The sequence below is a fragment of the Pristis pectinata genome, chromosome 14, assembly GCF_009764475.1.
Source record: "Pristis pectinata isolate sPriPec2 chromosome 14, sPriPec2.1.pri, whole genome shotgun sequence".
In the NCBI taxonomy this organism is placed as follows: Eukaryota; Metazoa; Chordata; class Chondrichthyes; order Rhinopristiformes; family Pristidae; genus Pristis; species Pristis pectinata.
Window position 1 is genome coordinate 30,728,525 of NC_067418.1, and position 27,389 is coordinate 30,755,913.

Here is a 27,389-nt window from a genome sequence, read left to right on the forward strand (position 1 = left end):
AGAAAAGATCATTCACTCATTTTCCTTAAAAAAAATATTCTCCCTCCTACAGCCTGTCCTTGGCCATTTTTATAGTCAAGAACCAGTGAGCAGTGGAATCAGGCCCAGATACACTTGGGGAAAGAGGTCTGTCAAGGCTTGCAAGTACAAAGTGGTCTTTCTACTCTATTACAAATCTTGGTGATATAGATTGCCCTGGCAGAGGATACAATTGACTATCAATTCACATAACATATTTTATTTCAATATTATGCAATTGAAAATTATATTTCACCTGAAGTGAAACACAATTGCAACCATTTCCAGATAATTTTATTTAATTCCAGAACTCTGAGCAGGTACTCCCAGGCCTCTGTTACCCATGTATCCTGAGGTGATTTCTACACCAGGGCTGCATGGTCCAAATTCCCCTGGTTTTGGAGCACTGCAAAGGAATTTGGACCAAGTTGTGTAGGGAGTGCTTATCATTGGGCATTCTGGGGATCACGTAGTCTTCCCATAGGGCACAGGACTAGGATGCCAATCAGTGAAGTCTGTTACCTACCTTCATCCTTCACCCCCTCCACTCTGGCACACACACCTCAGCTCCTCACTCTGTGGTCACCCGAGCCCTAGTCTACCAACCCCTAACCCTGATCACTGATTCTGCCAGAACCAATCTTCCCTCCTCCCACAACAAGCAAATGCTCATTCACATCTGTCCAACCCACCCCCTATCTGTCTCCTCACCCATCCAAAAGAAATTATGCTTCCACACTCCACCACAACCGCACCCCCATCCAAGTATCATATCTCAAATGCTGGTCCATATCCTAATCCTTCCATTACCAATGCAAACGCCAATTCCACCTTCGCACCAAATCCTCATCATAACATACCCACAAAGGCCAGTTCCCAACACCCATATCTTTCAAAATGCTAGACTTCAATGCCAACATCTCATTTTTCCACCTCCATCCCTAACCTGCACCCCACCCGTCCACAACCCCCACTACTGTGATTGAAACTATGGCCACCAACTCCTCAAAACTGGCTTTGGAAAGGAAAACATGCATCTGGGTACTTGTACCAAAGCTTTGGAAGCTTTTGTGTGCACTAGGATTTCTAGGAAAATATAATTGCAGGCCATGTTGCAATGAGGTCATATGATTTACATAGTTCAAAATCACAGACTGTGGGACTTTGAAAATTGGAGGTGTAACCTGCATCACAACTGGATGTTTTACATTCTCCAATCAACTCTGTAAATATGTTGGAAAATATGATACTTGAGTCCAACATGGAAATAGATTTCCAAAGTTTAACAATTAAGAGACAGAGAATAAAATTAAAATCAATGGACTTTCATTTGTAAATCTTCCTTTCGCTGGAAGTAGCCAACTAATATCTAAATACATTGTAGTTATGGTCATGTTTTATAACCTTCCTCTTGCACAAGGGGGTAATCAATTGATAAGTTTGCATTTGTAGAAGAGAAGTTTGAGCATATCCATCATTTTCTCATCCAAATGGTGCTCTTTTAGGATGAGTAGAAACATAGAAGATAGTAGTAGGCTGTTCAAGAGTGCTCTTCATTCATAGAGTCATAGAGTAACACTGTATGGAAACAGGCCCTTCGGCCCAAACCATCCATGCCAACCATGGAGCCCACCAAGCTAGTTCCATTTGCCTGTGTTTGGCCCAAATTCCTCCAAACCCCTCCTATCCATTTACTTATCCAAATGTCTTTTAAATGTTGTTATTTAATGCAATCATGGCTGATCATCCAAATTCAATACCCTGTTTCTGCTCTCTCCCCATATACCTGGATCACTTCAGACATAAGAACTACATCCAGCTCCTTCTTGAATATATTTTGCTCCAGATTCCAACCTCTGCAGTGTCTTTTGTCTCCAAATTGATTCCAATGCAACACTTCTTTTATTTTGGTAGGTGAATTTGCCAAGAAGCATAGGTCTAGATTCAATGAAAGTACTCTTGGTTAATTAATAGGAAATAGGTCCAAATTTCCAGTTTCCTTTCTCTATGATATAAGTTCTAATCTGTAAGACCTTCCCAAAATGTCCAAACTCTCTTAACTAGACTGCAGACTTCACTGGCCTATACAATATTTCTAGTTGGCCTGTAAAATGGCCACCTAGCAATAGCAAAAGGGAGCATCATAATATCAAGCAACATCAACAGCATGAAATATTGCCTATTAATCCTCATTTTGTACCTACCTAAAGATGATCCTCTTCCTGGAGTACCTCCCACTGGGCTGGGGATGCTGCTTTTGTTGGGCAGATTGACAGGACTGGATTTATTTGTGTGGAAGAAGCTCTGGGTGGGTGATGTGGGGGATCGGACGGGTTCTGAAGTTTTGGGCCTGGCTGACAGATTAAGTGGCTGAGCTGCTTCATCCTGCAAATGAACCAAAAGCGAGAACACACATCAACAGTGCAACCTTCCAAGCACTGAAATCTGAACAAAACTGACAGATACTTTGAAACAGTTTGTGTCAGACCCATTTTCATCAGGTCCATCTGATTGCAGTATGTACAAGGATACTACAGCTATACCAGTTTTTAAAAATTTCTAAATTTTCCTTGAAACATTAATTTCTGGATTTAACCTGATTAGCTTTAACCTGACTAAATAACATTTTGAACATTGCTGGTAGAAAAATTGTTAATATTTAAATCTCACGCATTCTCTTTGATTTTTAAACAAAAGTTGCAGCTAATTTTGTAAAAATATAATTGAAATTAGCAATCAAGACAATTTGAAAAGAGGTCCTGCCCAATCAACAGCTTGGACTTTTGGAGAGTGCAACACCCAAAATGGATGTTGGAAAGCCTCAATGTCAATTGTATGTAGACTTCCAAAAGTGTTTAAGTTTCATAAGAAAGGTGGTGCTCGCGCTGAAGACAGTATCCTCTGTAAAATCAGTTAAAAGGTAGCTGGAAGAGAGTATGAAGTGAATAATAAAGAAATGATTTCAGAGTAGGAATATTTATCTACAGAAGTGACCCGATGTCTGTGGTGGGCCCCAACTGTTTCTAATTCAAATGTAGCACTTACTCCAAAAGCACAGCTCAAGTTGATAAGATCTGTAGATGATACTATTATGGAAGGGGATAGTTGAGTCTATTAAAGCAGCCACGGAGCTCCGGGGCTTGGTAATCTTGTTTCTAAATTGAGACCACTTGATAAGATACCAAAATAAAGGAACTTTGTAAACTGCTTTCCCTGTCATTTGGAAACAACCTCAATGACATAACTGTAGACAATAGCTTAGTAGTTTGTAAAATATAGTATCCTCTTATTATACGAACCACATAATAGGGAAGAGAGTGTTGTAGGAAAAGAGAAACTTAACTTTAAACATGACTAGAAAAAGCCCTTCATTACTCAAATTGCAGCAGCAACTACAGCATAACATAGAAACAGTAAGCAGATATTTAATGAAACTGAGATATCTTGTACATTGAAAAACTAATTGTTTCTTTAAATTGGAAATCCAAATTATCAGATTTATACTGTCAGAAACTACCATTATGGTCATCTAGAAATATGCCAATATATACTTATCATGATATAAAAATTATTAATTTTGAAGTTACACAAAACCACAACAATGTCCCTTTCAAGGTTGTTTAGCTCAAAAAATTTGACTGGGCGTTTTCTGCTTTGAAATTCTTTCAACCTTGTTGAGATTTCTGCATCAGGCACACAATTGACGAAGGGTTTGCTTTGGAGCACTGCAGGGAAACTTGGACCAGGTTGTCCTGGGAGCACCCATCCTCAGCCAACCTGGAAGACCCGCAAGATAAGTGCATTACTTACCTTCAACCTTGGCATTACCCATCTCCCCCCTCGACACCAAACAAACCACTTACAGCCACTTTAATTCTCCATCAAACTCCTACTCTGACCTTGAGGAACAATGACTTATCTTCCATCTGGGCACATTACAGCCTTTCAGACTCAATATTAAATTCTCCAAGTTTATGTAATCCTCTGATCCGAAAGGTTAATTTTGTATCTTTTTCCACAAATGCGGCCTGACTTGCTTGGTGCTTCTATCATTTTCTGTTTTAATTCCTTACAACCCCCAATCTCCTACTCATCCCTGAATCTTTGATTCTCTGACATTCCCCACTCTTGCTACACTACAAACTCCACCTGTATGTCAACATGGCAGCCTCTGTTCCCATCCCCACCTCCTCCAACACATCAATATGCCGGGCTCCCTGATATTTACTCAACAAAGGGAGATGGGATTTGTCCTTCCCAAAGCCCAACTCCCACTCTCCCAAATGTTATGCTTCTATCCCTATCCTTCCCTCCAGGATTTCTGCCACCAAACAGAGATGAGGAGTACTGCTAATATCAGTAAGTCCTTGCTCCAAGACTCTACATGACCACTATTGGGTCTATGGCCGACCTATATCATATCTCAGGGTCCTGGTGGTGGAAGGAGGAGGGAACCAGATGGAACATTTTTGAGAGCGAAATGTGCAACATCCAATTACTGAATTTAATATGATGGGACAATGCTCATTAACCCCAGTCTAGAGCATTCTTTCGTGTGCACTAGAATTTCTAGGCAAGTGTTCTACAAGTGCAAATACAGTGTCCCATCCCAGTGCTGCTCAGTCTCCTATCTGAAAGGTGCAAATTGAATGGTTGATGCATGCCCTGCCTAACATGAGATTGGCAAATGGTACAGAATTACAGAAATCAATTTCAGCTGCAGTGCTCCACACAGGAGAACCCCCTCCTGTCCATCACTAGCTGGGCTCACATACAAAAACTGGCCACTTGGTTGACATACCAGAAACCGCCATTTGCTGTGGAGTTACAGGATAAATTGGAACTTTCGGGAGAGGACAGGAAAAGAGGCCATGGACAAAATAAATGTTGTGTGCATTCTCTTTTAAAACATTTATTAAGATTTTGTGTGTTTATGTATCTGTAGCAAAAACAGAAAATTGCTCCTCTGATAGTATTAGAAAGCTGAGGTATTAACTGTGGTACATTGCATAGTTAATTGAAAAATAGAAAATAGCAAAGACTGAATACAACATCTGGTTATTTGGTTGGATGGTACTTTTTAACCTCAGGGACAGAAATGGTTCTCTCCTGTAACATTCAAATAAGAAGCTAATTAGCCAATTCCTAAAAGATTTAACTAAAGGAAGGATCATTAGTCTCTCTCTGTACTTGCCTTTATTTACATAAACACAGTAATTTTATTATTGTAATGTCGGTGTTTACTCATGTTGACAAATTTAATTTGGAACTAAAATACTTTGCATTTTTAACTACCAGAACCACATTTGAAATGTATTCTAACCAGAGAAAGTTAAATTTCCCATTTTGTTTTCTGTATTCAAAACTGAATTGATCTTTCTATGCATAAGTCTAGTTTAACTGTTTACTGTAAAACCCTTGCCTCTGGGTTCAGGTTCATTGCTGAGGATGGACAACCAAATCCTCAGTGCAATAATGGGGGAGCTTTGGTTTGTTAAATGTGATATTCTCCAGATTGGATATTAAATCAGAACTGAGCTATAGGAAATACATGCAGAAAATGATAGAAATATTTAGCCTGTCAGGCGGCGTTCATGGAGAGAAAAAGAGAGTTAATGTTTCAAATTGATGACCTTTCACTAGACCAGGAAAAAGTTTGAAATAATGCAAGTTTAAACATGCAAAGGAAAGGGAAGAGGAAAAATGAACAAAAGGAGAATTGTGTGATGTGACTGGAGACATTAAATGACTAAAGGGAGGCAGGGCAAAGTAGGATAACGATAAGCATGTAAAGAAACAAGAGGTGGATGTAGAGGAGGTGTAAATGTGAACAGCAAAATCATCATCTGAATGTGTCAGACGTAGGGTTCAATCCAGGAAGCTGTATTGTCCCCAAACAGGGAATAGAATGCTGTTCCTCAAGTTTACTTTGAGCTTCACTAGGATAGAACAGAAGTTTGGGAGAGAAGTTGGTGTAGGAGTGGAACAGAGATTTTAAAGTGACAGGCGACCACAAGGTCAGTAGGTTAAATGTCCAATAGCATTATTATCTGAGTCAATACTCCTCAATTAGCTAATCTGTTCATTCATAGTTGCCACCGCACAGAGACTGATTTCTCAGTTATAATACTAATTGTCCCTCAAAAATTTCCCTTCCACGAATAATTCATATAATTATAGAAAGGTACAGCACAGAAATGAACCCACCTCATCTATGCCAACTACACTAATCCGATTTGCCTGTGTTTGCCCCATATCCTTTCCCCTCCTCTCCAAGTACCTGTCCAAATGCCTTTTAAACATTGTAACAGTTTCTGTCTCTACCACCTCCTCCGGTAGCTTGTTCCAAATATTCACCTCCCTCTGTGTGGAAAAACCTACACCTTTAAACCTATGCCCTCCAGTTCTAAACTCCCTTACTCTGGGAAAAGATTCTGACCAGCTATCTTATCTATGCCCATCATAATTTTGTAAACCTCTATAAAGTCATCCCTCAGCCTGTTACATTCTAGTGAGAATAAACCCAGCCTATCCAATCTCTCCTTATAACTGCAGCCCTCCATTCCAGGCAATATCCAATCTCTTCTGCACTCTCTTTATTGCTGCCACATCCCTCCTGTAGTGTGGTGACCAGAACTGTGCATAATATTCTTTGCACAACTGCAACATGACATTCTAACATTTACATTCAATGCCTCAGGCTGTGAAGGCAAGCATACTAAATACCTTTTTAAAATATCCTATTCATCTGTGTCATCACTTTCAGGGTGCTATGGACTTGCATCCCAAGATCTCTCTGTACATCAATGCTCCTAAGATCCTTGCCATTTACTCTATATGTCCTAAAAGAATTTGACCTCCCAAGCTGCATTACTTTGCACTTTGTCTGGTTTAAATTCCATCTGCCATTGCTCCACCCAACTTTCCAACTGTATTTCTTCTCTTTTTGCTTTCAAAGTATTCCTGAAGCTTTTTCTTTCATCTTTCTTTTCTTTCCACATCTAAACTTTCCCTCTGTTACCTTTTTATGTTTCCTATGATAAATTACTTGATGTGAGATTTGCTGTCTACATTCTAGATAGAGCTTCAACTAGAAGGGGCATGAATGTAGGTACAGACGAGATCAAACTTAGTTGTGATGTCCCCAAGATCAAGCAATCAATTGAACTCTTGGCTTGATGTCCCCAAGATCAAGCAGTTAATTGAAAATACCTGCTTAGGTAAGACAGTGGAAGAATGCTTCCACTTCAGATAGGGAAACAAGATGATCCAGGAGAGGAGACAATATTGAAAAGAGAGATGCTGAAATTAGGTCCTGGAGTTAGGCTCATTGCATTACAGCAGTTCAATTCCATGGCGTTTAATCACTTTTACATTTTACAGCAACACCTAGGATTCTAGCTTGCCTTTACATTTACAATACTTCTGAATAAGTATTTATAATAATTACTATTTATCTGGTGCTTTTTTTTCAACCAAGGCTAAAAGCATGAATTTACCAGGGAAATGCTCTTTGTAATTGCATCAAAGATTTTGGGAGATTTTTAAAATATAATTCCAATCTTTTAAGGTGAAGACTGAGGAATAATGTATTAACATTGATTTTAATAACCACACCTTTGAGTAACTACATTACCAGCTTTTCCTGTTTCCATCTTGAGACCAGAATTCAGGTAGTTTTGTGCTGTGAGCCCACGTCGGGAATGGATATGTGTCCAAGCTGATTTGATTTTTAATATCCTACGACCTTTTCCAGATAGCGAGGGCCGTGACAGGAGCAAGAAGCGGGATTTGGTGCGAGAAGTGGGAGCCATATAAATAGGTGAGTGTCGGGACCCAGTTATTTTTCAGGTAACTAGAGCCATGACTTGAAGCGAGAAGTGGGACTCTGGGCCTCTAGTGCCTAGCTAAAGTAGTGAAATGGATCCAGGATCAGTAGTGTGTTCTTCCTGCCAGATGTGGGAGATCGGGGAGATCTTAAGTCTCCCTGATAGCTACATCTTCAGGAGGTGCATCCAGCTGCAGCTCCTTACAGGCCATGTTAGGGATCTGGAGCTGCAGCTGGACGACCTTCGGCTCGTATGGGAGAATTGAAGAGGTGATAGATAAAAGCTACAGGGAGGTAGCCACGCCTAAGTTGCAGGAGGCAGTAGCTGGGTGACTGTCAGGAGAGGGGAAGGGAATAGGCAGGTAGTGTAGAGTACCCCTGTGGCCGTTCCCCAGGTCTCTGGCACTGAACCTGGTTGTGTGGCACAGAAGGGAAGGGGGGAGAAGAGGAGAGGGGTAGTGATAGGGGATTCAATAGTAAGGGGGGCAGACAGGAGATTCTGTGGATATGAAAGAGACTCGCAGATGATATGTTGCCTCCTGGGTGCCAGGGTCAGGGACATCTCAGCATTCTGAAGGGGGAGGGTGAACAGCCAGAGGTCGTGGTACATATTGGTACCAATGACATAGGTAGGAAAAGAGATGAGGTCCTGAAGAAGGAATATAGGGAACTAGGTAGGAAGCTGAAAAGCAGGACCTCAAGGGTAGTAATCTCTGGATTGCTGCCTGTGCCACACGCCAGCGAGGGTAAGAATAGATTGATTTAGCAGATGAATGTGTGGCTGAGGAGTTGGTGCAGGGGGCAAGGTTTCAGACTGTGGATCATTAGGATCTATTCTGGGGAAGGTACGACCGGTACAAAAAGGGCGGGTTACACCTGAACTGGAGGGGGACCAATATTCTTGTGGGCAGGTTTGCTGGAGCCATTGGAGGGGGGTTTAAACTAGTTTGTTGAGGGATGGGAACCCGAGTGATAGGTTAGAGGTTGGTGCATTTAGTGTACAGGTAGATGCAGCATATAGAAAGACTGTGAAGAAGGATAGGCAGTTGAAAGGGCAAAATTGCAATCAGTTGGATGGGCTGAAGTGTGCCTACTTTAATGCGAGAAGTATCAGGAACAAGGCTGATGAACGTAGAACATGGTAAGTACATGGAACTATGACATTGTGGCAATTACGGAGACTTGGCTGTCCCAAGGGCAGGAATGGCTGCTGGATATTCCAAGGTTTAGATGTTTCAAAATGGACAGGGACGGAGGTAAAAGAGGTGGGGGAGTGGCTTTGCTGATCAGAGACAGTGTCACAGCTGTGGAAATGGAGGGTGTCCTGGAGGCATCGTCTACTGAGTCAGTGTGGGTGGAAGTCAGAAACAGGAAGGGGGCGATCACTCTATTGGGAGTATTCTACAGACCCCCCCAAAGGCAGCAGAGACACTGGGGAGCAGATCGGGAGGCAGATTTTGGAAAGGTGCAGAAATAACAGGGTTGTTGTCATGGGTGATTTCAACTTCCCTAATATTGATTGGCACCGCCTTAGTGTAAAGGGGATAGATGGAGCAGAGTTTTTTTAGGTGTGTCCAGGAAGGATTCCTAACACAGTATGTGGACAGGCCAACAAGAGGAGAGGCCATACAGGACCTGGTACTAGGCAATGAACCTGATCAGGTTTCAGATCTCTCGGTGGGAGAGCATTTTGGAGACAGTGTCCATAACTCCATGACCTTTACCATAGCCTTGGAGAGGGATAGGAGCAGATGATATGGGAAAGTATTTAATTGGGGAGGGGGAATTATGATGCTATTAGGCAGGAACTTGGGAGTGTAAATTGGGAACAGATGTCCTTGGGGAAGTGCACAGAGGAAATGTGGAGGTTGTTTAGGGATTACTTGCATGGGGTTCTGGATAGGTTTGTCCCACTAAGGCAGGGTAAGGATGGTGGAGTGAAGGAACCGTGGTTGACAAGAGACATAGAATATCTTGTCAAAAGGAAGAAAGAAGGTTACCTAAGGTTTAGAGAGCAAGGATCAGACAGCGCTCTGGAGAGTTACAAGGTAGCCAGGAGGGAGCTTAAGAATGGAATTAGGAGAGTGAGAAGGGGGCATGAGAAGGCCTTGGCGAGTAGGATTAAGGAAAACCCCAAGGCATTCTACACATATATGAAGAATAGGAGGATGACTAGAGTGAGGGTAGGATAGATCAGGGATGAAAGAGGAAACATGTGCCTGGTGTTGGAAGAGGTAGGGGAGGTCCTTAATGAATACTTTGCTTCAGTATTCACCAGTAAGAGAGACCTTGATGTTTGTGAGGATGGCGTACAACAGGCTGATACGCTAGACCATGTCAATGTGAAGAAAGAGGATGTTCTGGAACTTTTGGAAAACATTAGGATAGATAAGTCACCGGGGCCAGACCGAGATATATCAAAGGTTATTATGGGAAGCAAGGGAAGAGATTGCTGAGCCATTGATGATGATCTTTGCATCCTCACTGGCCACAGGAGTAGTGCCAGATGATTGGAGGGTGGCAAATGTGGTTCCTTTGTTCAAGAAAGGGAGTAGGGATAACGCTGGGTAAGCCAGTGAGTCTGACTTCAGTGGTGGGCAAATACTGGAGAAGATTCTTAGAGACAGGATTTATGGGCATTTGGAGAAGCATAGGCTGATTAGGGACAGTCATCATGGCTTTGTGAGGGGCAGGTTGTGCCTCACGAGCCTGATTGTATTCTTTGAGGATGTGACAAAGCACATCGATGAAGGTAGAGCAGTGGATGTGGTGTACGTGGATTTTAGTAAGGCGTTTGATAAGGTTCTTCATGGAACACTCATTCAGAAAATCAGGACGCATGGGATCCAGGGAAACTTGGCTGTGTGGATTCAGAATTGGCTCGCCCATAGAAGACAGAGGGTGGTTGTAGATGGAGAGTATTCTGCCTGGAGGTCGGAGACCAGTGGTGTTCCACAGGGATCTGTGCTGGGACCCCTGCTCTTTGTGATTTTTATTTGACTTGGATGAGAATGTGGAAGGGTGGGTTAGTACGTCTGCAGATTACACGAAGGTTGGTGGTGTTGTGGATAGTGTAGAAGGTTGCTGTAGATTACAACAGGACATTGTTAGGATGCAGAGCTGGGCTGAGAAGTGGCAGATGGAGTTCAACCCGGAAAAGTGTGAAGTGATACACTTTGGAAGATCAAATTTAAAGGCAGAATACAAGGTTAATGGCAGGACTCTTAGCAGTGTGGAGGAACAGAGGGATCTTGGGGTCCACGTCCACAGATCCATCAAGTTTGCCGCGCAGGTTAAGAAGGCGTATGGTGTGTTTGCCTTCATTAATCAGGGTATTGAGTTAAAGAGCCAAGAGGTAATGTTGCAGCTCTATAAAACTCTGATTAGACAACACTTGGAGTATTGTGTTCCGTTCTGGTTGCCTCATTATAGGAAGGATGTGGAAGCTTTAGGGAGGGTGCAGAGGAGATTTACCAGGATGCTGCCTGGATTGGAGAGCATGTCTTATGAGGATAGGTTGAGTGAGCTAGGGCTTTTCACTTTGGAGCGAAGGATGATGAGATGTCAGAGGGAAGTTTTTTTTTACACAGAGTGGTGGGTGCGTGGAACCTACTGCCGGCAGAGATTGTGGGGGCAGATACATGAGAGATATCTAAGAAACTCTTAGATAGGCAAATGAATTGTAGAAAAATTCAGGGGTATGTGGGAGGGAAGGGTTAGATAGATCTTAGAGTAGGCAAAAATGTTGGCATGACATTGTGGGCTGAAGGGCCTGTACTGTGCTGTAATGTTCTATATTCTAATTTTGATCAATTAGCTCAATGATTTTATTAGGCTTCAATTTTACCCAATTACCTCTTACTTAGACTAGTTTACCCCTCTTTCTGTCTGATAGTATATTCATAATAGGGTATCAGCCTAGCTGCAGCAGTGTTTATCCTTACAATAATTCTTTCCAGCTTCATTTCAGAGTCGATTGGAAAATTGGCCCTTTTCAGCTTGTTAATTTCAGGGCTGTATTCATACCTGGAGATTACTGCTTTAAATTCCACTTCAGCCCAAGAAACTTTGATCATGTCAATGCAATTGAAATGAATGAACTTTAAGTTACTCTGAATTAGCACATTAATTTATTTGAATCCACCTTCCAGCCAATCACACAAGCAATTTTTAAAATCAGCAAATAATTCAATTTAACTTCCTTTCCAATATGTAGCAGGAATGTCAATAGAAGGCTTTTTCATGACTATTGTAAACTTGTTACAGTTTTTGTGTAGTGCTTTTTTCCTCAGGACATTCAAAAGTGCTTCACAGAAAATAATTATTTCGAACAGTAATTGGAATTATCATATGGTTGATGAGGAGGTGCTTGGAATCAATTTTCCCTTGCTGTCCGTTCACACCGATTTTTGCACAGCACTCCATCTAGAGGCTCTGCTAAGAAGTGATGAACTCACCCTGGGAGAAAAGGTCACCAAGGAATTTTGATCAGCAGTGAAGTGTCCAACAGCTTTAATAACAGGTGTATTTGTTTTGTGTCAATAAATTCTACATCAAACTGTTAATTGTAAGCCTGGGATACTTTATAAAACTTGAAGGCCCTTTCCTTCACTTCAAAAACTATCAGCCACAGAAAGAAACTGACCAGGGCTGAAAGATATCACACATGTTCCCTAGGTTGAATTAAATCACCTTTTTGATATTATGTGAAACTTTCCATCAGGATACTAAATGAATGTGACAGGGGTCATGTCTAGCACTTAGTAAATAATCTTATCCAAATTATAGACTGCTGGGCTGAATGACTTGTTTTGCTTCATATTTTTATTTGCTCTTAACTATTAGCCTAGCCTTGGTGTGGTTGTCTCAACTCTGAATGAGATGAATGGAGAATCACATTAACTTAGGCTGACGTTTCAGTGTTGCATTACGTAAATCCTGAAGGGCTGATTTTGGATAAGAGGCTAAATCAAGTCTCCTCACTCAAGAAAACAGAGAGGATTCCACTAAGTGTTCAAGGCAGAGAAAAGGTCCAGACTTTCTCACTAAAATTTAGCATCAGTAAAACACAGTTATCTAGTTACTCATCTCATTGGTACTCATGGGAATAGGCTATTTGCAATCTGGCTGTGCTGTTTCATTACACAGCAATAGTGACTACAGTTGGAGGTATTTTGTTGGCTATAAAGTGTTCTGGTATCCAAAAATTTGGAATTAATTCTTCTACAGCTCTCTCCGCAAGGTTATCCAAATCTGTCTGGTTCATCACATCTCCCCAAAAATATTCCGTGATGTTCCTTAAAATGTTTCTCAGTTTCCTCCACCTATACTGGTACAGCAAATCAGCCTTTGGAATATCCTGCATATTATGCTGAGAGAAACAGCACATTTGACTGACTACTGATTGAAGCATTTCCCCTTCATCTCTCACTTTGACTTACGGTGGCATTAACAGGTGGGAGCCCATTCAACCAAATTTGTCTATGCCCATGTTTATGCCCCACACTAGCCTCCTTGGTACTCATCTTTTACTAACCCCATCTACATAACATTCTATTACTTTCTCAGTCACATGTTTACGCAATTTCCCTTAAAGGCCCTGCAACTCTTCCCTGAGGCAACAGGTTCAACAGTCTAGGGAGTTGGAGACAAAGACAATGTCCACTACAACAACTTACATTGATATAACAAAATATTTCAAACCTCTTCATGGGGAAATCATCAAACCAAATTTGACACAGAGCTACATAAGGAGACATTAGGGCAGATGGCTCATATAAGATTATGAGGGGCATAGATAGACAGCTGGTATCTTTTTCCAAGGGTCAAAAAGACTAATACTAGAGGGCATGCATTTAAGGTGAGAAGGGGTAAGTTTTTTTTAAACACAGAGAAGTGGTGGGTGTCTGGAATGCGCTGCCAGGTGTGGTAGTGGAGGTAAATACAACAGACGTGTTTAAGAGGCTCTTAGATAGGTACATGAATATGCAGAGAATGGAGGGATATGGACTCCTGTCGGCAGAAGGGACTAGTTTAGTTAGGCTTTTAATTACTAGTTTAGTTAATTCAGCACAACATCGTGGGATGAAGGCCCTGTTCCTGTGCTGTACTGTTCTATGTTCTATGACCAATAGCTCAGTCAAAGATCGAGGTTTTAACAAGTGTTTTAAAGAAGGAAAGCGAGATAGATGCTTAAGGAGGAAATTCCAGCATTTAGGACTTCAGTGACTGTTGTACATAAAGGGTCCATTGACGCTATTTCAAAGAAGAGCAAAGAAGTTAACCCCTGCATCCTTGCCAATATTTATTCCTCATTTATTATTTCTAAAACAAATTCTCTCATCACTATCATACTTCTGTTTCCCGCTTGTCCGGCTGTTGCATTTCCTACATTACAAGGGTGACTGTAATAAAAAAATACTTAATTGGTTGCAAGTGCTTTGGGGTGTTCTCAAAGGGATCTGAAAGGTGTTACATAAATACAGATGTCCTACTTCCTTTTGTACTTCTGAGACCAAGGAAATATGAGCTATTGAAGCAAATCAACTAAGATAGAACAGCAGAATAGTAAGAGTGCAGATGAGTGCTTAGTGCCAGAAGCACTGACTCTACCACGCCCTTGGTGTATTTCCCCCTCTAACTCAAAATCCTGTGTGGTAAATTAATGTAATAGATATTGACAACTTGGAGAAATGGGGACAGATGTGGGAGAGGCTGGTGAGGTTCATTGGTTATAAACTCATTTCACATAAACTATTCCAGTAGGTGAAAAAATATTGGTCCCATACCAAAGAAAACAGAAGAGCAAGCTCAATAAACACATAGTACAAGCATCTCTGTTATAAACTGTTGTATCTAGCATGCATCTATCACAGTTCAGATACACACTTTCTTTCCTTGATAACTTGGCTTCTGCTTGTGGAGAGAAATGAGTGCTTCATAACCAGCTCCGAATTTACAGCCACTGCTTTCATATTTAGTGCTTATTGATCTCAGGTTAATTAGACCACTTTCTCACAGGAAGTACCTGAGCAACGTAATAAAATGGATCAAGTTAAACAAAGTTCCAGCTCAGCAGCTGAAAACCACACTTACACTCCACCTTGGATTACCCATGTGCTTTGCTCTGGGAGATCAGCTCCCATAAGTAATATTTAATAATCCCATTAATATTTGATAGCTTACACATCAAAGCTTCTAACAATGAATTAACAGCAATTTAAGTAGGCAAGGATTCTATTGGGCAAGGGAAATGCTGGGTAGAACATGTAGTAACAGACATGCAATATCTACCTTTACTTGAGCCACAGGGCTGGTCCCGTGCTTTTCATTTTTCAGAGCTGTTGGTGAGAGTGCACCTGCTGGGTTTGTTGGTTGTTGAGTGGACGGGATCTTAGCACCAGGTGAAGCCTGCATACTGGCCAGTTGTGCTGCATACAGCTGCTGAGTAAGCCAGAGAACACACTTCATGAGTATCAGCACTTTTTACTCACCTGTAACCCTGAGGAAGATTTGTGCAGGTATGAAGCACACATGTAGAGGGCAACATTAATTCCTGCTGTATCACTGGACACCAAATCAGGTTGTTTATTTTGATCAGAATGGCTAGAATGCATTTTATACCAGCAAGATTCCATACCATCTTTCATTGAAAAAAAACAAGCAACGAATTAACACAGACACACACAAAGGTGCATTTGTGAAGTGACCACATTCAACAAGAAACCCTTCACAATATAAAAAATGCTTAATTGTACTTACTACCACAAGGCAATTATTTACTTGGTGGGCTGATGAGCTACCATGCAAATTGTTGTTCCACAGGTCAGAAACATGAAGCTCATGGTTCTATATGCTGCCAACATTATTTGCATTCTGAGGTTGTCTCGTGTCCCTTATCTCATTTACCATGAATTGTTGCTTTATTTCCATTAATGATTTTCTGTTGTCACGGTGAGAGATTGCAGTGCTGATGAGTAGAATATATTTCCTCTGCACTAACTGATGCTCCTCCACTCCCCTACTGCTGATAGCTTGTCCACCCACCATACTGCTGTCCTCTGGAATTTTCTGCCCAGACCCCTCTGCCTTAGCACATTCCTCTCATTTTATAAAGTACTTCTTAAAACTCTTCTCCTTGCCTGTTCCAAAGGTTCCTTATCCTCATCTCTCAAATTATATTTTCATTCCCACACTTTATCAGAACAGTGCACAGCATGTACAAATGTGATTCATCACTGCACATATCAGTGATTTGTATCATACACAGTGTAGGTAAAGGATTTGCATATTGTCTCGGTATTTGACTTGTACAGTGTGGATAAATCATATACGTGAATAAAAACCATTGCTGTTGACAAATCACAATCTTACAAGGCCAGATCTCTACCTGGAGTCTCTGTAAGTATTTCAGGAATATCCTGAGGTCATCTTGTCTATTATTGAGTTTCTGCATTTGTTAACTTGTAAATACCAATAAAAATAATTTCTGCAATAACATATTGCTGTTTTCATTTGAGTAACTCTTATATCTTACACGTGTTAGGATGTAGGGTTTCTGCTAAAATATTTTATTAGACAGAACTGACATCATAGGAATAGGTTATTTGGAGAATTAGGTATGTATTCCAGACACTTATGCTTCCATCTTCACTCCATCACCATGATGCTTTCTTTCACGTTTCCTTAAATGTATCATTCTATTCAGCTCACAGTGCCAGGTGGTAGTAGATTCCGCCTTCTAAGAACTCTCAAGTAAAGATAAGGAGATAAATGCAAACTAATGAGCCACATCCACCATCAAGAATCTATTCCAACTATTGCTGCCCCAGGACAAAAAATGAAGGCTTCTGAGTACGTGTTAATGTTTGAACAACATACATGTGTAGGGAGCCACTCTGAATTTTTTATACTTACTAACTTGCAAAATTCTTACAGGGCTCAACAGGCTGGATGACAAGAGAACATTTCCTCTGGCTAAGAACTCTAGATCCATGGGTCACAGTCTCAGAATAAGGGGTACACCATTTATGCATGATGTGAGAAGAAATTATGCCATTCAGAGAATAGTGAACATTTGGAATTATCTACACCAGGCAGATGTGAAAGCTCAGTAACTGAGTGCATTCAGAACACAGATCAATAGATTTTTGGATATTAAGAGAATTTGAGGCATACGGGCACAGTGTAGGAAAGTGATGCTGAGGTGGAAGATCAGTCATGATCTTGATGAATTATGGAGCAGGCTCGAAGGGCTGGATGGTCTACTTTTGCTTCTGATTCTTATCTTCTACTTTCAAGAGGTTGCCTACACTGTTTCATTTGGAAACCATTGCATTTTCTCTCTAATCAATGTCTGCTCTCGAATATGAATGCTATGCTCTCTGGCAAAGGACAATTAGGGTTTAATTAAAAGAAGCTTTTTTTTTCCACTGGATTTGAATCCAATGCAGAAATGCATAGCTCCAGTGAGCTTTTCTTGAGATTTGTCTCACCCTCAGTTGCTATTATTTAATCTCTCAGATGCAGAGATTCTCCCAGCAACAAAGGAAAAGAAATCTCTGTGGACTGACATGTCTATAAGTAGGTCTACTTATGCTGCTATTATGAGCTATAATATATTAGCCACAGAATATTTAGCTTTTATTGAAAAATGGACTTGCCGCTGAGGCAAGGGGAAAACAGAAATAATGTGCCTACTCAGATAAGTTGAATAGTTATTCTTGTTCCTAAATATGTATGTTTTTGTGATCCTCCATCATTCAACTCTGTCATTTGGGTCCTTGTCTTCCTCTGCCCTTGATATCATTCCTTGGCCTTGGAGGTGGGATTTGGACAGTTCTTCTTTGAATTCTGCCTCTGCCACTTGGCTCATTAACAACTTGCATTTATATTGTGTCTTTTAACATAGTCAAATAACCCCATGGCACTGGGACTCAGCCACTGTGGAAGGGGAAGGAATGGTGACCAAGAGGAGAGTGTAATTGTAAACTAGACTCTGCCAATTCCAACCACATCTGCTTTGTTCTTTAGAGGCTTATTCAGCACAATAAATAAATAGAAGGCACACTGTGGGTATCATTATCAAGCCAGGTGAGGTGATTTCAAACCCACCTCCACAAGGACAGCTTTACTGACCTGTGTGGCCTTAAAATCAACCGAGTTCCTTTTTCTGACTTCCAGCCTATGATTCCTGCTGTGAAGGCCCCTATAGTGGAATAGCCTGATAATCTGAGTTTGCCCATTAAGAATAGCTATTTTGATACCTTACATATCAATACATTTTAGAAAAGAACACTTTCCAAAACCAGGGTAGAAATTTGCAGTTAGATGAAGGTTGTAATGGGCGCTGTAGGAAGCACATTTTGAGGCAAAGAAATATGTATTACAACACATATTGTTTTACAAGACAGATTTATAGCCTTGGTAATTGTGAAATGCAAAGCATTGCCATGATCTTCCCTCCCAGCAGTACTGAAACATGTTGAGTTTTGCTATGTTATTTAATTCATGTTTGAATTGCTACCTAATCATACCATTTTAATTTTTGATTCTGCAAAATCTCCCTGTCACATATGACCTAGTTAATACAAGTAAGCATCCACTTCAGCCACCCTCATCATACAGTGTCTGTGGTATTTTTACTGTAACGCAGTATTCCAACCCACAGTCATCTAGATGTCATGCTGGGTGCACATATTCTGAATGGGCTTGTGTATGTAAAGGTGGATAAGGAAACAAAAAAAGCAAATCATGAGGGAAATACGGTTGCTTAATAGGTTGTTGAGAAATTCTACAATGGATGTACAAATGTCTTTTCCCAGACAACCATGTATCACGTTTTAAGTTAAAAATATTATTCAGCATGAGTCGACATAGGGATTTGCAAACTCAGAAACATTCATGGACCATCTAATACGTTTTTAAAATCTCCTTTCACTGACAATTGGCTATTGTTTGTGATTAGCACATGATATGCTTTAACAGCAACATAAATAGCTTCAGTTTCTTTGTCTCAAGCCTATTACAATAGCGTCTTGCTGACTGCGCAGTCCTTGGGGATAGGGCAGTTCCCTGTAGACTACTGACGCTCTAGTTAGGCCTGGGCAACTATTGATTTTAATCCTGGAGATAGCTCCCCCCATTTCCGCCTCTTTCAGCAACTTGCTACATCCAAAGCCACCAGTATTTTTTTATTTTTACCTCAATACACTGGGCAGACATTTAATGTGTAATTGGACACTCAGCTTTTGTTCTTTACACTTTGTGTAATTGAGGTTTACTACCTTATTTAACCAACAGCTTCTTGAGCTGCTCCTGGTCATATGTTGCACATCCAGCATCATGTTTATACTGCTGAAGTGGGTCTCTGGAGGACCTAGAGCCATTTGCATTACAGTACTGAAAAGGCAATGGTCAGAAATGTTTGTGCACCAGTGCACACACGCGCTGTCACACATGCTCCAAACAACAATTCACATTTATATAGCATCTTTAACTTAGTAAAAACCTCAAGGGTATTTCACAGAATACCAGACAAAATTAAGCACCAGGCCCTATATGGAGATATTAGGGAAAAAAGAGGTAAGTTTTAAGGAATGTCTTGAAAAGAAAGGACATTTTAGGTCATAGTCCCTTTCATGACTGGAGACACAGTTGTAAATGATAAAGCTTTGAATACTGGGGAATGTACTTAGATCAGTACCAACCCTCAGAAGGTTGCAGGGCTGTAGGAGGTGATGGAAATGGGGTACAGGGAGGCTGTGATCAGATTTGAACACAAGAATCTTTTCGTCTTTCTGTAATTTTTACTGCAAAAACCTGTATATACTTCACACATTTCCACCTTCCAAGCTCTTCCTACTGCTTTCCTCTGTTATAAACACTATCCCTTTATTAACTTGTTGTGGATGCAATAAATTTATTTTTAAGTGAACTCGCTGCCAAAGAAGTGTATTCACTTACCATGTAAAACTACTGAAAAAGGAAAGAAAACTAAATTGTCTGTGAATACTCAACCAAAACTTTAAGTAACCCTGTGGAAGAATTATTTCTAGAATGTAAACTATTTTCCTACAAGGGAACTAAATCTTAATTTAGTTTTGCCATTTAATGACTGTAAACATTTCTCAGGAGGATTTTTTAAAATCCTTTTGTCAATACATTCTAAAGCTTATTGAATGTAGGGACTCTGGGTTTCTATCACAGCCTCGAGGTGCAGGCAATAAATACGCAGGAAAATACATGTACTTTTCTGGAACTAATCACCAGCTAGTGGAGTGGTGCCCAACCTTTGGGCTTACACGGCCATTTTCAAATAGGAGCAGAAGATCTATTGGAGCACCCATGTGTGAGATGTGCTATTACACGGAGGTCTCTATGCATGCACATTGCCATCAAACAGCACATAATGCTTGTCTAATGTCACTTGCGCAATATTCTACTGCCCAAATGAGGGTCATGAAGTTGGAAGAAAAGGAGTGAGGCCTTCTTTTTCATCTGCTAAAGAGTTCCACACTATCTGGCTGCTGCTTGGAAATCCCAGACATCCACCTTGCTGCAAGTACGTGCTTTCTTTATTTTTCCATCATTATAGATAATTAATCTTCCCCTCCTCTCATTAACAATGTCCTCACTGATGCCAACATCACCCCATTCCACCACAGCAGTGTTCTGTCTGACCTCCACCCTCCCCATGCCATCCTCTGTGAACTTCTCCACGCCCCTTTGCAGCAACTCTTTTCCAACATGGCCCTTCCCCAATGATCCTCACAGATACCACCCCACACCACCACCCACCCCAGCCTACTTTGGCTATCTCATGTCCAGAAACCCTACACGAAGCCCCTCCAAGGACCCTCTTTAATACACAACCCATCTGGCCAGCTCTCCATTATCCACCTTCTAACAGCAATCCTGACACCTCCCTAATCCTCATCACAATCAATTCTCTTCAACTCTCTTGCTGACTTGCACTAGCCCCCCAAACCTGACAATCCTCCCCATCAACGGCCCCTAACATCAGTAATCCTCCTTCAGTTTATCCTCTCCCAATTATCCCTAATTAAGCAAACATCGCTGACTCTTCGATTCCCCTACCCCCACTGCACTTAACCTCCTGATCACCTGTGACAACTTCCCCCTATAACATTGGCTACCATCCCTCCAACAGTAATCCCCCAATTTGGCAATCCCCTCTATCATCCACACTTTTACTCCTGGCAATCTTCTCTAGGCACTCTATGACCCTTTTTGTCCAACCCTCTCCCATCCCTACCCCCTTTGGACACCCTCTCCCTGATACCTACCCATCCTTGGTGATCCAATCTGCCACAACACCACTATATCTGGCAATACTCTTTGTTCCTATCTCTCTTATTTCATCAATGCTCCCTGAACCTACCACTCCCTCTCCAACAATCCCATGATACTTCCCCAAACTCATGTCCTATGAAGTCTTCGCAATAGCCGGGATTGCAGAGGAACATCTACAGTTTATGGTGTGTGTGCTGGAAGATATCTGCACCTCCCTTTGAGCAGGCAAATCCAAAATGCAGCACAAACCAACTTTAGCCTGTGGACCAAAGTTTGGGTGACTCCTAGGTAGTGAAATAGCAAGTTTCAGTAAAGAGAACACTTTTCATTCTACTGTGTTCACTTGGAACCAGCATACTCAAAATGCTTATTCCCAGATATTCTAATAGCTACTTATAGTGAACTAATTAACTCACATAGTGAGGTCAGGTGTTAAAATCCATTATTGTAATGACACCATTCATGACAAGTCAACATGAAATGCCAAGCAACCATCAAGATAGCTGCTTATCTACAGGAAGTGCCAATCAGTTCAGGGCCTGAGAGTAGTAGGATCCCAATCAAAGAAATGCCTTGGTTCAAAATTAGTATGCATTAAAATGGATGCAGCAGATACCAGTTTCTGGGTTTGAGGTCCTATGTCCATTTTTTTTTGTAATTCACTTTTGAGGATTCGGGCATCATAGGCAAAGCTAGCTTTTATTGCCCATTCCTGTGCCCTTGAGGTGGTGCTGAGCTGTATTTTTGAACCATTGCAGTCCTCTGGTGATGGTATTCCCGCAGTGCAGTTGGGGAAGGAGTTGTGAGATTTAGACTCAGCAACAATGAAAGAATGGCAATAAATTTCCAAGGTAGGATGGTGCGGGACTTAGAGGGAAATCTACAGATGGTGGTGTTGTCAGTGCCTAAAGCCCTTGGGCTTCTTTTGGTAAAGATTATGAATTTGAAAGATAATGTTGGAATAGTATAGGTGAGGAACTGTAGTGCATTTTGCTCAGTTCAGTTTTACCATGACCTGTTGATGCCACACTTGATCAAATGCTGCCTTGATATTAACAGAAGTCACTCTCACCTCAACTCTGGAATTCAACATTTTAGTCCTTGTTTGGACCAAGTCTGTGTTGAAGTATGGAGCTGAGTCGTCTTGGCAAAATCCAAATTAGACATCAGTGTGTAGGTTATTGGTGACTGAGAACTGCTTGATGGCAATCTTGACAGCACCTTCCATCACTTTGATAATGATTGAGAGGAGACCAGTTGGATGGTAATTAGGCTAGATTTGTCCTTTTTGTGCATTGATGGACAGATGTCATGGTTGTAACTGTACAGGAATAACTTGGCTAGAGGCGCAGCTACTTCTGGAGCACAGGTCTTTAGTACTACAGCTGGGATGTTGTCTGGTCCAGTAGTCTTTGCTGTATCTAGTGCTCTCAGCCATTTGATATCACATGAAATGTATCAAATCAACTGAAGACAGGCTTCAGTGGCCTGGGGACCTCAGAATCAGAATCAGGTTTATTATCACTGACATATGTCGTGAAATGTGTTGTTTTGCGGCAGTAGTACAGTGCAAGATAGTGCAAGACATAAAGACAAAAAATTACTATTACAAAAATAACTAAAAAGTGCAAAAGAGGAATAATGAGGTAGTGTACATGGACTGTTCAGAAATCTGATGGTGGAGGGGAAGAAGCTGTTCCTGAAGCGTTGAGTGTGGGTCTTTGGGCTCTTGTTCCTCTTCCCTAATGGTAGTAACGTGAAGAGGGCATGTCCCGGGTGTTGAGGGTCCTTAATGCTGGGTGTTGCCTTCTTGAGGCACCGTGTCATTCAATCCGCACTTTTGGTGAACATGGTTAAGAATACATCAGCCTGTCTTTAGCATTCACTTGCAGGGCCCTGCCATGTTTAAGCATGGGGATGTTCTTGGAGCCTCCTTCTCCCATTAACTGTCTAATTGTCCAACACCAAGTTATGGCAGAACTGCAGGGCTTCAATCTAATTCATCAATTGAGATTACTTAGCTCTGAAGTGCATGCTGTTTTTGTTGTTTAGTGTGGATGTACTCCATTGTTGCAGCTTCATCAGGTTGGCACCTCATTTCCAGGAATGTCTGGCACTTCTCCTTGCATACTCTTCTGGAGTCTTCATTGATCCTGGGTTGATCTCCTAACTTGATAGTAATGGTAGATTGAGTGATATACTAGGACATGAGGTTACAGATTATGGTGGTGTACATTTCTGCTATTCTGATGATCCATGATGTCTCAGTTTTGGGTTTTAACCATACAGTGATATAGTCAGTGCAATACTGTATGTCTCCACACACCTTGCAAGTCATATTTAATCACTTTAGGTTCATCTTAAACATACAGGCTCCAGTAATTCCTTTTGTTCCAAGAGGGGTTTGACCAAGAGTCCTTAAATAGACCATGAGAGGCCAATGGTAACTTTATAAAACCTACCAGAATATTGACCCAGGAGGTACAGAAGTCCTGTTTCTGGCTCTTCATTAAGGTCACTTCCTTCCTAATAATACTTGTCAACACATATCCACCTTTTCCCAGCAATCCTAATCTTGAAATTCAGGCCAGTGGTCTTTTGTATTCTAATTAATTATTTGGATTACATAATCAGTTCCCCAATGTGAATTCACTATTTTTTTTTCTTTTCCAAACACATAATGGGTATTCTTGGATAAAAAGTAGTAGAAACTGAATTCCAGGATCCAAAACACAGGTGTCTTGATCAATATGACCACAGAACCATAGAACACTACAGCACAGAGAACAGGCCATTCGGCCCTTCTAAGTCTGTGCCGAAATGTTATTCCGCTAGTCCCATTTACCTGCACGCAGTCCATAACACTCCAGACCTCTCCCATCCATGTATCTATCCAATTTATTCTTAAAACTTAAGAGTGAGCCTGCATTTACTACATCAGATGGCAGCCCGTTCCACACTCCCACCACTCTTTGAGTGAAGAAATTCCCCCTAATGTTCCCCCTAAACCTTTCCCCTTTCACCCTAAAGCCATGTCCTCTCATACTTATCTCTCCTAATCTAGGTGGAAAGAGTCTACTCACATTAACTCTGTCTATGCCCCTCACAATTTTGTAAACCTCTATCAAATCTCCCCTCATTCTTCTACGCTCCAAGGAATAAAGTCCTAATCTGTTCAATCTTTCCCTGTAACTCAACTCCTGAAGACACGGCAACATTCTAGTAAATCTCCTCTGCACTCTTTCAATCTTACTGATATCCTTCCTATAGTTAGGTGACCAGAACTGCACACAATACTCCAAATTTGGCCTCACCAATGTCTTATACAACTTCACCATAACATCCCAACTCCTATACTCAATACTTTGATTTATGAATGTCAGGATGCCAAAAGCCTTTTTTACAACCCTGTCTACCTGTGACGCCACTTTCAGGGAATTATGTATCTGAACGCCCAGATCCCTTTGTTCCTCCACACTCCTCAGTGCCATACCATTTACTGTGTATGTCCTACCTTGATTTCTCCTTCCAAAATGCAACACCTCACACTTGTCTGCATTAAGTTCCATCTGCCATTTTCTGGCCCATTCTTCCAGTTGGTTCAGATAAGCCTTCCTCACTGTCCACAACGCCTCCAATCTTAGTGTCATCAGCAAACTTGCTGATCCAATTTACCATATTATCATCTAGGTCATTGATATAGACAACAAACAACAATGGCCCCAGCACAGATCCCTGAGGCACACCACTAGTCACAGGCCTCCAGTCTCAGAAACAATCATCCACTACCACTCTCTGTCTTCTCCCACACAGCCAATTTCGAATCCAGTTTACAACCTTTCCATGGATACCTAGTGGCTGAACCTTCTGACCTAACCTCCCATGTGGGACCTTGTCAAAGGCCTCACTGAAATCCATGTAGACAACATCCACAGCCTTTCCTTCATCTACTTTCTTGGTAACCTCCTCAAAAAACTCTACAAGATTTGTTAAACACGATCTACCACGCACAAAGCCATGCTGACTATCCTTAATCAGCCCTTAGCTGTCCAAATACTTGTATATCTGATCTCTCAGAACACCTTCCAATAATTTACCTACGACTGATGTCAGCTCACCGGTCTGTATTTACCTGGTTTACTTTTAGAGCCTTTTTTAAACAACAGAACAACATGAGCTACTCTCCAGTCCTCTGGCACTGCACCCGTGGTTAAGGACATTTTAAACATATCTGCCAGGGCCCCTGCAATTTCTACACTAGTCTCTCTCAAGGTCTGAGGAAATATCATGTCAGGCCCGGGGGATTTATCTACCTTTATTCGCTGTAAAGCAGCAAGCACCTCCTTGTCTTTAATCTCTATATGTTCCATGATACTACTTCTTGTTTGCCTTCCTTCCATATCCACTATGCCAGTTTCCTGAGTAAATACTGATGCAAAAAAACTGTTTAAGATCTCCCCCAGCTCCTGAGGCTCCACACATAGGCGACCACTCTGATCTTCTAGGGGACCAATTTTGTCCCTTACTATCCTTTTACCCTTAATATACGTGTAGAAACCGTTTGGGTTTACCTTCACATTATCTGCCAAAGCAACCTCATGTCTTCTTTTTGCGTTCCTGATTTCCTTTTTTAGTATTTTCTTACATTTTCTATACTCTTCAAGTACCTCATCTGTGGGATGCCTCCCTGGCAAAGGAAATCTGGTATATGGAAAGATATCTCACTGGATCCAAAGAGGGGAAAATCCATCCAAATTTGTTATTGCTTTGTCTCAGCTTTGCTTTTCAGACATTCCTTCCTCAGCAAAACCAGAGATTCTCAATATATTCCAGTTAAGTTCCAGTGATAGGAATGATCATGCACTTAACTAAGTTTCCAAAATTCATCACTTTTGGAGAAAGAAATATCTTATTGGATTTTTCTGTAATAATGTCAAGTTGCCTTCCCTTAGAAACCATGCTCCAAATTGAGCAAACTCTGAAAAAACAAAGACTTGGAATGAACTCAACTCCCTTCATAACCTAAGGATATCCCAAAGTACACATAATGAGACTTTTTTTTGAAGTATAATAACTGTTGTTAAATGGGAAAAGCAATAGCCTACTTGTGTATAGCAGCTCCCTGAAATAGAGATATGAAAATGACCAGATGAGCTGCTTTAGTAATGTTAATTGAGCAATAAATATTGGCCTTGACCCCAAGGGTATTTCCTCTGGTCCTCTTTGAAATAGTTGCATGGGATCTTTTACATCACCTGACAGAGCAGTTCAGGCCTCAACTTAACATCTTGTCCAAATGACAGCAACTCCCTTAGTGTAGCACACCATGAGTAATGCACTAGAGTTCCTAAGATATAACTGATATATCAATCAAATATAAATAATTCCATTCAGTTTGATAAGGGTGAGAATTAAAAATAATGACTTTTTTTGTCTAAAGTAGCAAGACATTAAAAATCTCAGTAATATCTTCAAGAAAATTATTTCTGCCAACAGAGATGGTGTTCGTAGTACAGGTATTCAACAAATAACACATCTTTACTGCCTTGTTCCATGGGTATTTTTCAAGTCGTGGAGGCAAAATTCAACCTGCCTCTCATATTTAGTATTGCATCTTCTGTTCTACAAATAATGGAACACATATTGCGGTCTAGGGATAACTTGCATCTTACCAACACTCACAATCCTGTACACATGGTCCATATTAGACCTGCTGTTTCGTATGTCTAGAAGCCTTCAATCACCAATGTGGAACATTACCATTATCCCCACCCTAGCCACACACCACCTCACCCAACTTTCTCTTGCTGCCTAATGAGAGCAGGCAAAGATTTGTGCATAGGATTATGCCAGTAAGTATAGAAAAGTTTTTATGGAGACATTGAAACCTTTCTTATTGTTAAATAGTTGCATTTCACTTGTCAACTACTCAGAGTGATGCATTTGAAATTAGGAGTTCTGTGGTTGGGGAACTGCAACAGCAGACCCACTTCTTAGCAGTGTGTTGAAGCATTCTTGAGAGGATACTGTTTAGGATTGTGGCTCTCAACAAATAGTGAAAAAAAAGTCTTGAATAAATCACTACCAGTTTCAGAACCCTAATACACACAGACATCACTGAAAGAGCTGCATCCAATTCCAGTTAACAAAAGCAACTATTTTTTGGGAGGGTGAAAAAAAATGCAGCAGCTGATTAAAGTGCTCCCAGCAAAGAAACAAAGATTCCTGC

General features: G+C 41.1%; 1 protein-coding gene across 1 annotated transcript in view; it reads right to left on the reverse strand.

Annotated features, from left to right (window-relative positions):
- The window catches only part of sox6 (SRY-box transcription factor 6), a 325,865-nt gene that overhangs the window by 49,081 nt on the left and 249,395 nt on the right, over positions 1–27,389 (reverse strand). The window contains 2 exon segments of the mRNA XM_052029327.1: positions 2,223–2,403; positions 15,140–15,289. Of these exon segments, the coding sequence (XP_051885287.1) occupies positions 2,223–2,403; positions 15,140–15,289 (331 nt within the window).